This window comes from Chroicocephalus ridibundus, chromosome 1, assembly GCF_963924245.1.
Source record: "Chroicocephalus ridibundus chromosome 1, bChrRid1.1, whole genome shotgun sequence".
Lineage (NCBI taxonomy): Eukaryota > Metazoa > Chordata > Aves > Charadriiformes > Laridae > Chroicocephalus > Chroicocephalus ridibundus.
Genome location: NC_086284.1, coordinates 120,807,624 through 120,820,852, shown reverse-complemented (window position 1 = coordinate 120,820,852; position 13,229 = coordinate 120,807,624). Strand labels below are relative to the sequence as shown.

The 13,229-nt window shown below is 38.2% G+C and overlaps 1 protein-coding gene across 3 annotated transcripts in view; it reads left to right on the top strand.

Moving 5' to 3' along the window:
- Window positions 1-13,229, top strand: part of EPHA3 (EPH receptor A3) — a 234,489-nt gene that overhangs the window by 186,648 nt on the left and 34,612 nt on the right. For all 3 annotated transcript variants that reach the window (XM_063348961.1, XM_063348952.1, XM_063348969.1), the window contains exons 11-12: window positions 5,446-5,631; window positions 11,004-11,065. In XM_063348961.1, coding sequence (XP_063205031.1) covers window positions 5,446-5,631; window positions 11,004-11,065 — 248 coding nt within the window. The remainder of the gene's footprint in view (window positions 1-5,445; window positions 5,632-11,003; window positions 11,066-13,229) is intronic.

The window sequence follows — 13,229 nt, the reverse complement described above, 5'->3', positions numbered from 1 at the left end:
GTGCGTCTCCTGAATCACCCAGTAAAAAGAAACCATATTCATCCACTCTTACTGCAGCTACTCAACTGCTTGTATGAAGTTAGGTTATTTTGCGCAAAGGTAGAACTTTTGTTCCTTGCTGGTTTTAATTTTGCCCCACAAGAGTGCACTGTTCTCCATCATCTTCAGTCAAGGCAGGAAAGCTCTGCTTACTGCACATAATAGAGAATTAATATGGGGATAGAGAAGGGGGTTACTGAAAAGCCAAGTCCAAGGGCAGAAGTTTCGTTCTCAGACTTTCGGGAGCCTTCGTTCATAAATGTAAACTTTCTAAACTTGGGCTGTGTGCTGTCTATTAATCTAGAAAACAAATTCAGAAGAACCACTGATAAGTTATATTTTATATCTCATGGTTCTGACCTATTTTTAATGAGAATGCACACGAGAATGAGAAGTAAAACAAAATTTGCCGAATATGGCCTCTAAAAATGGAAGAAGAGTTTTCTGAGAGACTTCAAAAAAGGGATATGTCCTAAAAGAATCAGGTGGTTTAAAAATAAGTGCTTTTCTCCACTCCACTTCAGTGAAAGTGACAGTAGGTTCCTGCAGGTCCTCTACGTTGAAGCTTGAACTCAAGGCATAATAAAGCCATTTGTTGGAGACCACAACTCAGATTTAGATAGCCTAAACTACATATGGCATTACGGTTAGCATTTCCTATTAGCAGTTGCCAGAGATGCCAACAGGAAGAGACAGACAGGGAAGAACAAACGAAAATCAAGCTATATTGTGCTGGGAGCTTCCAAAATGCATTTGTAGCATCGCTTTACACTGCTGTCACATTCAGCCCATGGTAGCTTTTGCATTTGGAGTGAGTGCCTCTGAGGCTGCTCCTGCAGTAACACTTCTTTCCTCCCCAAAAGCAGAAAGGCATTTCCTGTCTCTTACTTGAGTCAATGACTTATTTGAGTGAATGACTTGGTCTTTTCCTGCCCTTCTCCTTTACAAATGCGAGTGTGAATGAAATTATAAAAAGACAGTGATTTGAGAAGAAGAGATTCATTTAACTGCACTGAAGTGTGACGTAAGTAATGAGACCTTCAAGTCAGGCAAGTAATCTTGATGTTCTGAGGTACTTTTCCAAGTAGTTTTTCACAGCTTTAGCCAGAAGTCTCTGAGAATGGAGGGCAGCTTACATAGCTTTGGAAACATACCCAAATGCAATAAGGAAATACTCTTGTCCAAAAGAACCTCAAGAAAAACGCAAGGGATTTTAGTGGGAGGCTGAGCATAAGAAAATTGCGGTCAGGAGCCACTTTTTCAGATTTTTCTTTACAGTAATTCTTTCTTCTAAAGCAACTCACTTGTTTTTATGGATCCAGTTCAGCAGGCTATTTAAGAAGTTTAAATCCAATTGGATAGCAAGAGAATACTACAGAAAGTACTTTCTTGATTTGGGATAGAGTTAAGTATGTGCTTTGCTGAACATGAAAGCTTTTCTTTCAAAGTTTAAACATACTTGTAGCATAGCATCTTATTGATCAAAGTATTTCTAAAATCTAGGGGCTGCCTGCCCATGAACTTATTGTGAAGGTTTGAAAGTGTCTCAGTGAGGGCTCGTAGAATGCTGCTGAGGTTCGTGAGGCTTATGAAACATTCAGCTTAGGTGCCTCTCCAACTCCGAGGGAGTTCTGTGCACAGCAGTACAATCCTAATATAAAACACAGCAAAGTAAAGGGAGTAGCTAATTTCACAGAGTCATCTTTTACTTGTCCCCTGGGTCCAAATGCACAGCAAATGCCATTCACTGATGCACTAAGTAGCCTATTTAAAAAGAAATTACATCTCCTGAAGAGAGATATTTATATCGTGAACAGCCCTCCTAATAATATCTATTTGCTTTCCACATGTAAATAGACATATCAGTCTGCAGGGCAGGTTGTACAATGTTTATGTGTGTAGCATAATTAAAAACAAACATTTCAGAAAGGCTTTATATTAAAAGCCGTCAACCTCTTCTCTTAAAATCAGTGCCAGGTTTTCCACTTTCCAACTCGAACACAAGTCCTTACTCCTCCTAAACAATATCTGATAAGATCCAGTCCATTTCTTACTGGGACCATATAATATTTGCAGGAAAAAGTTGTAGTGTAAATGCATTTCACTATGGGTGTAGCATCCATACTGCCCTGTATATGAAAGAGCCAAAGGTTAACGTAGTTGGGCTGCCCAGTGAGCTTTTTCCAGCAACGTCATTACAAGAAAGTAAACCCATTTTATATTCACAGACAGCAGTAAGCTCCATTGCTAAGAGGGGTCCAACTTTTAGCGTCCTGCAGCATCCACTGGCCTTCAGGCACTTGTGGAATCCAATTAATCACCCGAGTTCTAAATTGTGTAGCCATCGCTAAATGGGACTGTGTTGATGGACATTAGCCATAACCTTTTCCTTCCCAGAAGTCAAACAAATATCAGATATATGATTCTGATCAGAAATGAAGGATTGATTGCTGGACTGCTTGCTGAAATCATAGCTATATTCTCCATTAACAGTAACCGAACAATAGTTTTAAGAGGTTAGCTTGTTACAGACTTTTGGACCATTAAAATACAGAGAAAAGGGAATTCAAAGCTGGGCATTACGAGATTTATTTCAAGTGGTTTTTTGCCCCTTCCTTCTGTTTTCAAGACGTGCTTTGGTCTTCCTCTTTGTGGTGCTTTGACAGTATTAAGCTGGGATTAGTATTTGAATTGAAGCAGTGTTTGCTCTTGGTAAAGTATACTAGTCGTTTTGGCTTGAAGAGATTGAATACTTTTAATTAAGAAGTCTCAGCAGAACTCACCACCCATTAGTTACTAGTAATAGGTTTTACAATATATTTTCTGAGCAGCAGCCTGTCTTGGCAGCCTGAAATACAAATGATGTTAGAAATAATGGATGTAATGTAAGTACTATTTTAGTAGTAGATAAGTATGTAAAGATACACCCTGGTTTTTATTTTTTTGGTTATTACCTTAATAGCACAGTACCTACCATGCCTAGAGGATGAAGCATCTCAGCAGCTGCTGATGAGATATGGTGACATTCACTTTTATGTTCTTGACTCAAATCTAGCCTGGGTTAGCAACAGAGAAAGGTCATTGTCCTGTAACACACTTGTTCAGGTTTTTTGAGGTTAAATTGGCTGTCTAATAGAGAAACCTTAGAAAATAAAGCTGAAAAGTGACCTCAAGAGGTCATTAAGTCCATACCCTTGCTCTAAACAGAACTTCTTAGGAACCATTCTTGATAGATGCTAGTTCTTTACAGTCTCTAAGATAAAAGAGTTTATAGCCTCCAAAAAAAAAAAAAATCTTTTGTACTGACCAAGTGTCCTTACTGTTGGAATTTTTTTCCTGATCTAACTGACCTTTGTTGTAATTTGCAACTATTCTTTAGTTTGTCTCTTGTGTATAGAAAAAAGAGTTGGTGTCCATCTCGTTTATAACCATAGTTTTGATAAGCCAAAACTATTGTCATGTCTCTCTCTTCCCATTCCTTGTTGTGTATAAATAACACCAATCCTTGAGCTTTGAACTTGAAAATACAGCCCTGACTTTTAAGATTCTGGTTGTTGTTATTACTGTCTTTATCATTCCTGCATCTCAGTGCCACAAATGGGATGTGGACTCTAATGCCAGACATATTGGTGGCAAGCTGAGAAAAGAATAATTTCAGGTAAATGGGCTGAATGTAACATCTAAAGTGTATCCCATGTGGCATCATGTCTGAATTCAATGGCGAAGGGCCGTCAATCCATCATGTATTTCTGAGCGTTAAATCTACGAAAAGCAACACAATTTAAAATTGCCTATTAAAAAAACCTTATGGGTGGGTTTTGATCATTTTAGTTTTCACAGATGTTACTTAATGTAAACAATCAGCTGCAGAAATAAAGAATCATTGTGGGCAAATGAGCGCCAAGAGCCTTTGCTCTTTAGAGGCACAGTAATGGTATTGCATTTAGGATTATTACACATTAAGTTGGGAAAAGCTTATATGTAAGCAGTATAATCACTCTTTCCATGATGTTTCACTCACAAATAAAAAAAAATATTCGCAGTTTGCAGAAAAATGATGCCAGCTAGATTTAGATTTATGGGATTTGTTTATTTCCAAGTCAAACTTTCTATGCAAGGCCACTTGACAAAATACATCATATGAGGGGCTATTTATATTTAGATCTCATATATTTTGACAAAAGAACCTGAATAGGTATGTATTGTTGGAAAAGGAGTGTTAAAGCCCTCCAGCGACACCCTCTAGTTTCTTGAAAGAAAGAAAAAAACAACAAAACAAAACACCTTTCTTTTCCTCTCTGTTCAGTAAGGTGTTTCCCTTGTCTTTAAGTATAAATTATCAAGTAGGCAATTCTTGCCGTCATTTTTCTTATATATTTTATCCATTCTCTGCTTTTATTGTATTTTTCATTATTTCAATTATTTTGTCATTAAAAGAAGGAGACAAAAAGTTGCTATTGTAATTTTAACTGGCATGTAGTATGTGCAGTTTATTATATCGTATGAAATCTAAAGTGGGGAGTTGGATAATTGGGAATCAAAAGTTAGTTGCTGCTCAAATGTTTTTTAAGATACTGAAACTTCCTTATATGCTTTATGTAATCATTAGTTAAATACAGAAATTTTCAAGTGAGATGTTTTCTTCCAGAAATTTGTCAACATATTTAATACTTGCTCATTTGAATGCTAAGATGATTTTCCCTGTGTACTCTTCTTGGATGTTACATAGCAAAGGATAAGCCTCATTGTATAAAAGTAAACATGCAGCTGATATCTGCCATTTTCTATTTAGGGATCTCACACAATATACAGTGGGCACAATATTCATGGCGGGCTCGCAGGTCCCATAGTCCCATAGTGACAGTATATATTTGCATGATTACATCCATCTGAATAATGGTAGAACAAAGGTAATCTGTATGGATTTCTTTTTTCTTTGCAGCTGTGTAGATAAATTCTTTTGTTATGAATTATCTTGCTACTTTAGTTGAAATAAGTAAAATAATTGGGAACTGTACTATGTCTGTCTTGTAGAAATTAAAGAGTATAGTGTTCACAAGGATGCATGGCTATTCTGCCACTTCTGCGTTAATCAGTTAGCCATCCCACTATTGTCTCAAAGTGCATCAACTGAAACAAAAAGCGAATTTTCTGGTGACGTTTATGGATTCCTCTGCTCTGCAGTCATCTGGATATGCAGTGTAAATAAGTGACATTATCCAGTTTGACAGCTGGAGAACCCAAGCATGGGAATGTTAAGTAGTTGTCCGAAGGTCTCTTTGGAACTCTGGTCTGTGGCCCACCGGTAAACATCACACTTCAGGGACTTTTGCGGAACTCTAAGTCTTTCTTAAATCCCCATGAAATAACTACATTTCATCTTTTGTCATTTTTCCACTTTTTCAGGGGAATTTGGAGAAGTGTGCAGTGGGCGCCTAAAGCTGCCGTCTAAAAAGGAAATTTCAGTGGCTATCAAAACCCTGAAAGTTGGCTACACAGAAAAACAGAGAAGGGACTTCCTGGGAGAAGCAAGCATCATGGGACAGTTTGACCACCCGAATATCATTCGATTAGAGGGAGTCGTCACTAAAAGTAAGCTATGACAGGGGCATCTGTTTTGCATAGGAGGTGTCACTGGAGGTGTCTTCCACCCTAAATTATTCTGTGATCCTTCAAGGAAGAGCAAAAACAAATAAAAAACCTGAATTATCCATGTTTATGCTCTGCAAATCCTTCCAGAAATGTTTATGTTATAACCCTGTTAATATGGGCCAAATGTCCTTCAAAAGAGATAACAGCAGAAACACATAGCTTGGCTTTTGCAATGTATATTGTATTTCCTCAAAAGCAGGAAAAAAATTACCCATGTGCAAGCACCAGCTAAACCCACGCTGATGGATCCAATGAAGAATACTGTCGGAGGCAATTGCCCGCAGCGCAGCTGGCAGCACCTTCCCTGTCTTGCTGCCGAGAACTTAAAAACAGTATCCTGGGTTAATGAGCTGGGAAAAAATGGGAAATAAAAATGATCTGCTTGAAAAAAAGAAACAACCTAGAGAATATGGAGAAAAAGGAGCGTTTCTGAAGAACAGTGGAGCTCGGTAATAAACTGGCAGGTTAATAAACCCCAAAGCTACAAATTGCTACAAAGTGGCCAAGAGGCACTTGCTGATAATCTGTTGGGAGTCATGGTGTCTGATGTCCTAAGGTTTCCTAATTGCACTGAAGCAGTATGTTCTGCTTTCAACTAAATCGTTAGATTTTATCATTAGCACGAATTAATGAACAGCCTACCTGGCTACAGCAACCGATACTAGTATATTAAAAAATAAGTCCAAACTTTTTCCTACATGGTTTTCATGCAGGGAAAATACTCCAATGCGATACTCTGTATGTACCATTAAGAGGCATTCTAAAGATGCTGATCCTCTAGAATTTACACCTCTTAGTAAAAATCTCAAAAAGAAATCATGGGGCTTTAAGCTGTTGGTTATAAAATTGATTTTATTTCTTTGATAATAATTATGTTTTTACTAATAGGCACTTTCTAAATCTGCCTTTGGATTTTATTTTTTTTTTGTGGGTTTTTTTGGGTTGTTTGTTTTTTTTAAAAGCGTATTTTTGTCTATGTTTATGATAACAAATCACCTTGTTGAGTTGAGGCAAAAATATAACTGAAAACTCCTTCCATATTTGGTACCTTCCTGGAAAAGTAACATTTTTGAAGAACCCTCTCCAGCTCTACTTCCATTAAGATAACGGCAACTTGTAACAGGCGTTCCTGAACGGTGGTGTGGTCTTAGAGCTCCTCCCCAGCTTTCCCACAGCAGCACGGTAGCCTCCTCGAAGCTACTCAGATCCTGCATGCTCTTCTCCTTATGAGCAGCTGTTGGGATTTGGTGCTGGTGATGCTGCCTCATTTAGGCAAGTTCTGGCTCTCATTGCTTGTGCTGCTCATAGTCCTCTACTTTGAGGTGGAAAGACAGAAATAGTTAGTAGTAGAAAAGAGAGGCTGCATAAAGTACCACAACTGGCTTGTTTCGTAAGATGTAAATTCAGAGACTTTCTAAATTTCCATTGCAGCATAAGGTGACACATTTAATGATCAAAGTCCTGCAGTAGTTATTAGGTAGGAGATCAATAAGATTTTATATGAGGTATTCTAAAAAAAAAAAAAAAATTCAGAACTGCTCTGAAATTTTTCAGGGGAGTGGAAAAAATTGGTAGGATGTTTCCTGGTTCGTCCTAGAGGACTCTGCCGGCAAAGCAGCCCCTTGCCATTTCAGTGAACTGATTAGAATGTGCTGAGGACATTTCCAGTTTAACTGCGTAGACATCTATACCAAACACTTTGTTAAGTAGATGGTTTTATTGGTTTTAAGGAATCTTGGTTTTCAAATTACGTGATTCATGGTTTCACAAACATAGGCAGGCAGGAAAGAATTTCATAGCTTACTGCAATAAATAGTATGAAATAAAAAACGCACAAGAATGTGTCTAAAAATAACTAGTGAAAGGTATGTAAAACCCTATATATTATGAAGAGACATAATTACAATAGTAATGCTTTCTCTAGGTGTGATTCATGAAAGTCTATTTTGCTGATTTAAATAACAAAGAATTTATTCTTCAGCTTAGGTCTCACAGTCCCTGTGAGGAAAGGACTGCCAGATCTGCCTGTGTAAATCCAAGTTATCTCCTGCTTTTTAATGACACACGCTTTGTACACTCAGAATAACATTTGCAGTCCCAAAATTACTTGAAATGCCAGCATCAGTCTGTACACAGCTGAGCTAAAATCTATTCTGTTACATTTGGTATTTCTGTGGCACTTGAGGAAATAATTTAATTGCTGTGCATGCAGGAATTTGTGCATTGCTTTTGAATGCGCATTACTAATTCTGTCTGTATTCTGTAGAAGTGACTATTAGTAAGTTTGCTACTCAGCTGTATTCATAGCAGTTTTGGGGGGGCTGGGAGTGCCAGCTGCCTGTCACATTTAAGTATGAGAGAGCAAGCTCTGAATATTCCCAGCTGAAGTCGATAAAAGCCCGAGGGATACATCACCCTCTCCAGACAGCTTGAATGCAGCAGTTGAGAAAACTGCTCTGGGACTATTTGTATCCGTTTTACTGGGTAAAATTATATGGCATAAATGCAAGTAACGACAATCATTTCTTTTCTTTCTTTAACATTCAGTAGGGTGATAGAAGGACAAGAAGGTTGTGGAGTTTGTTTGGTTGGGTTTTTTTTAAACAAACCAATATACTGTAATGGCAAGTGTTCGTCTTTTTTAATGATAGCTATTAAATCACCCTCAATAGCGTTAGTTTGTGTACAGTAGTAGAGAGGCTGTGGAATATTTGCTGGATTGCTCTCAGTACAGGTAATGCATGATAAACACGCGATACGACCCTTTCTTCATTAACCAAAGTCTTATTGACAGGTGGCCCTTAGCAGTGATCTAACTTTTCATACTAAGCAGATCTTCTGAAGCAACTCCTAATAACTGCAGTTGTCACGATCCCTGTAACAGGACCATTTGTTGTGAGAAGTTTCCAGGCTGGTGTGGCTGTGGTTTGCCAGTGGGACAACCCACCGGCAGCATGAAGGAGGTTGCACCCACCAGATAAGACTTCAGTCCTTGGCTCCAATGCAGAGCTGTTCCCCTACTTCACGTTGATTTCTGCTCTGCGTGTTCCTGATGCACCAGTCTGCTGGGTGCGCTGTAGGCAGTGGTCTTAATAACCTGCGCACATGTTCTACTTAGTTTACTAATAATTTACAGCAATTTGTAGCCTGTTATTGTAATAAATCTCAGCAACACTGTTGACACAAGTTGTTATCATGTATAAACGGCTGTGCTTTGATAAATGAATGCAGAATGTTCTTTTAAAAGTGCACCGTGTTGCTTCAGAGCATATGCTTCTTATTACAGACACGTTTCTAGCTCAACGAGACTGAAATGCTGCACTTGGGGCTTTAAGAGTATGGGTGAGCAAGGCAGGAAGATGCTCTCTTAATAATTTGAAAAACGTATCTTAGACGTCTCTAATTTCAGCCATCTGATTCGTCATAAAATTGACTGAGTTTATACAAAAACCAGGCACCTGTCTCCTGGTTTCAAAGTAGGTGGATTTATCATAGACGTTTCTGGATAGCCCCGTTGGTGTGCTGCCCTTTTACTTGAAAGATCCAGCAGCATTTTCTGAGCATTACCAGAAATGCCTTTGGGTTTATGTTACACACACAGTGTGAGGTACTTTTCCTTGCACTGCATATTTCTTGCTAACAAGAGTAAGGAAGCAACAGAAATTTTTTTGAGGTTTTACATCATTAGGTCTCTTATCTGTACCATATCCTATATAATTCAAGATTAATGTTTTGGATAAAGAGTTTGTTCCTACTAGGTAATGGATGACAGAGTCGGTTACCCATTAGTGTGACTCCCACAGTATAACACATCATTTGCACAGCAGAAAGAGGATATTTTAACCCATTAAACCATACAACGAGGACAAAGGATTTTCTTCTCATTATATTAAACTCATTCTTTGAAATTAATATTTCTCTTCTAAGAATTTCTGTTTGGTGGAAGTTGTATTTTCTGAAAAACAAACAAACAAAAAAAAACAAACAAAAAAGGAGTTGTTACCATTTACTTTACTTTTATAATGGCTTTCTTGCTTTTAATTATACTGGGTACCTCTTTCAAGCCTCATGCTGTTCAATTTTAAAAGTTAAAATATCACCATGCCTGCTATACAATATGCAGGCCTTTGTCATGCTTTTATGGTCAGATGCTTTCCTGTATTATACTTGAAATAATAATTCATCTCCTTAAATAACTTCATGCTCTTACCCACCTTTCTGTCTACCACAAAGAGAAAATAAACAAAGCTTTCGAAAATATTATGAAATAATAAAATCCATATGATGGTAAAATATTAGCAGGGCGCTGACCTTTGTCTGGAAACTTCACCATAATCACATTAATTTTGGCGTTCATTTCTCTCCCAACACGTCAGGGTTCCATATAATATCTGGTTATGTTAAAAGGGTAGAAAGAATGGTCTGGATTCTGATCTGAATCTGCATGGATGAGTTTTGAAAGACACTAGAGGCTTTTCAAGGATGCAGGGCTCTTTCTTTAGAGCATGCCCCTGCCCTGTGGATGCAGCGTGCTCAGCCCCTGGCTAAGTCGTGCTTGGCAGGAGGAGAGGTTCATGTTATCCGTGATGCCGCTGCAGAGGGAACCAGGACTGCCTGGAAAGAGGGCTCACCCCCAGCACTGGGAGGTGGCTGTGTTACAGCTCTGCTTTTCTTTCCAATGCCCTCTATTACTTTTATTCCCCACTTTCCCTTCCATCTCTGTTCCCACCCCAACATTTCCCTTGGCTCGTGTTTGGAAAATACTGAAGCTCTACAATTTAAATGCATTGTAAATACACTCCTGAGGGAAAGGTTTTTTGCTATTGCCTCCATGTACACCATTTAATCTCTCCCTTACCATAGTATCTGAGGAACATCATAACCGTGCCTGTGCCGACCAGGGCACCTCTGGAGAGGAAACTATGATTCCCCCCAGAGCAAGTCGGGTAAATGCACGGGTAAATGCAGAATGCACCCACTTCATTGCATAAATTCAACAATTACATGAAGGATTATATTCAACAGTGGTGAATGAGACACCGTATACTGAAAATGCTTCACTTTGTGTCTTGGGACTTGAGCTGCTAAAAATTCTATCAGTTTATGTTGAAACAACTGTATTTCTGTTGATGTCAGTGAAATCACAATTAAGTTGTGGACAGAGCTGGTTTTGCCCATGCATCTGTTGCTTGCTTTCTAAATGTAAAATTGTCCTTGGGATTTGGAAGATTTGGGCACACTTCTGAAATGCCTCTTTTTACTGATCATCATGTATTCGTTTTAAATGCTTGACCCCTGTAATATATTCGTAGGTAAACCAGTCATGATTGTTACTGAATATATGGAAAATGGTTCCCTGGACAGCTTCCTACGGGTAAGTGCAATGGAGAATTATATGGTGCAGGACTGGCTCTTGTTCTGGTTTTGTTATGAATTTGCTGCCACTCTACTCTGATTCGTCATCAGGTCTTATTCCTTGATATTTCATTATTTCCAGTTGATTTTGTGTACATTATGATGTGCTTAGCAAGCCAGGTAGGGATCTGCTAGTCCCTTTTGACTGCGTGCTTGGAAGTAGTATTATAAAATGAAGAACGTTTTTGTTTTATTAGTACGTCAATAAAAAACAAAACAAAACAATGTTCTGGCTTTCTGAGGACTGGAATTATTACTGTAATGCAGTTATGCTTATTGGTTGTCAGCCTGTATGTCTTACCAAGAGACTTGCAAAGTGAATGGATTTGTGGAAATTTTATCAGTAAACCAATAGTACTGAGCCAAGAGCCTTTTCCCAAAGCGTGAAAAGTTTAGGGAATAATCCTATACCTGAGGGTGTTTGAAATGTTTTGCTAGCAAACTTTATTGGCCTGTTTTCTTTCCCCAGCCTTAGACATACTAATACTGTTGTTGATTTATCTTTGTTTTCTGTCAAAGTTGGTAGCGAGCCTAAAAAAATTTGAATGCTCCCTGTGTCACCAAGATTTACTTGTGGCAAAACAAGAAGTGTAGCAGAAATGAAATCCCATCTGAGGGGAAACGCTAGTTTAATTTTAATTTGTTAGGGCAAACTCAGCTGTGGCTGGGAGACTGCTTTGGTTCTGCCACGGTTGAATGACATTATCCCCCAAATTCATAACACTGAACTAGACATTTAACCCCAAAAGGGGATATATTGTCAACCTTAGTTTCAGTATGTACTATGTATGTTATGATGTCCAGTGGAGCATGTAAAATACGTATAAATAATGTGTCGGTATATCTGAATGAAATATATCTGTACTGAACTGTATATATTTTGTTTAGGCTAAAAATCCTTGAAGAAAGCTCTGGGCAGAGGAGAGTAATTTCTGACTGTACAAAACAGTTGTTCACCTTGTTCGTTCATTTGAGTGTGGATTTATTTTTTTTTTTTTTACTACTTTTACATGGAATCATTGATAAGAACCTTCTGACTCATTAATATCACAGGCAACCCAGGCAATATAACCCTTTTTATGTAAATGCCTTTGAAAACTGTATAGTTTGCTTTCCCCTTTGCTATTGAAAGGCTATCTGAGTTTCTTATTCCTTTTGTGGTTAGAAACCTTCTTCTGATTTCTAGCTAAATCTTTTCCAGGGTCTATATAGATCCTCTTGTGTTGGCTCTGGTTAAAGAAGGTTTCATAACAGGGAACTGCTAAGAGTCTTTTATAATAATGAATTTCTTCATGAAAGAGAATTCTGAGAGGCTCTTTAAGCATCTGTTGTGCCATATATTTGTCTAATGTTTACAGTGCTAATATCACCCCTAAGTATATTAATCAAAAGTGAAATTAATGCAATCCGTCTTGCAGACTGATTCGTGTGAGCTCACCCCACATGGCAGAGCCAGCTCCCATGTATTTAATAAAATTCTGGAAGAAGCAGCAGGAAGAGCTGGAGAGCTGCCCATGATACATTTATAGCACTGGGGGATTCGTTTGAGAGCTGCACTAGGACGTACTGTTGTCCTGTCAGCTGTGTATCTATATATCAATATCAAAGCTAGATGTTAACAAACAGCATTAGTAAGAGCTGGGAGATACAAAACATGTGTCTAGAAGTAGACAATTAGAAATATGTGCAACTATTGGTTTCTAGGCTAAGTCACGGTGTGTTTAAGTGATTTTTGTGTTCCTGAAGTTGAAGAAAGTTTTGAGGAATAAGTTTAAATTTAATGGAATTTGAAAGCCACTGAATCAGATCAGCATTTGCTTTTGTTAGAAAAAATGTTCGTGTAATAGAAAACTTTCATTAGTCCATTGGGTAAGGCTGGGATTTTCACTAACAATTCCTATGACCTTTGAGGGAATTTGGACATCTGTTTCTCTAATGTCCTGACACTCCAGTCTCATGAGCACACACAATTTTGAATTATGTGCCGCTTTCACACAGCTCCTATCTAGGAAATTAAGATTCTGATGACAGCAAGAACGGAAAAAATGAATTTTTATCTGAATTGAAAATCTGTCTCCTTCCCTCAGCTGCCTGGGAGATTATCCTCCGCATATCAAAGTAGT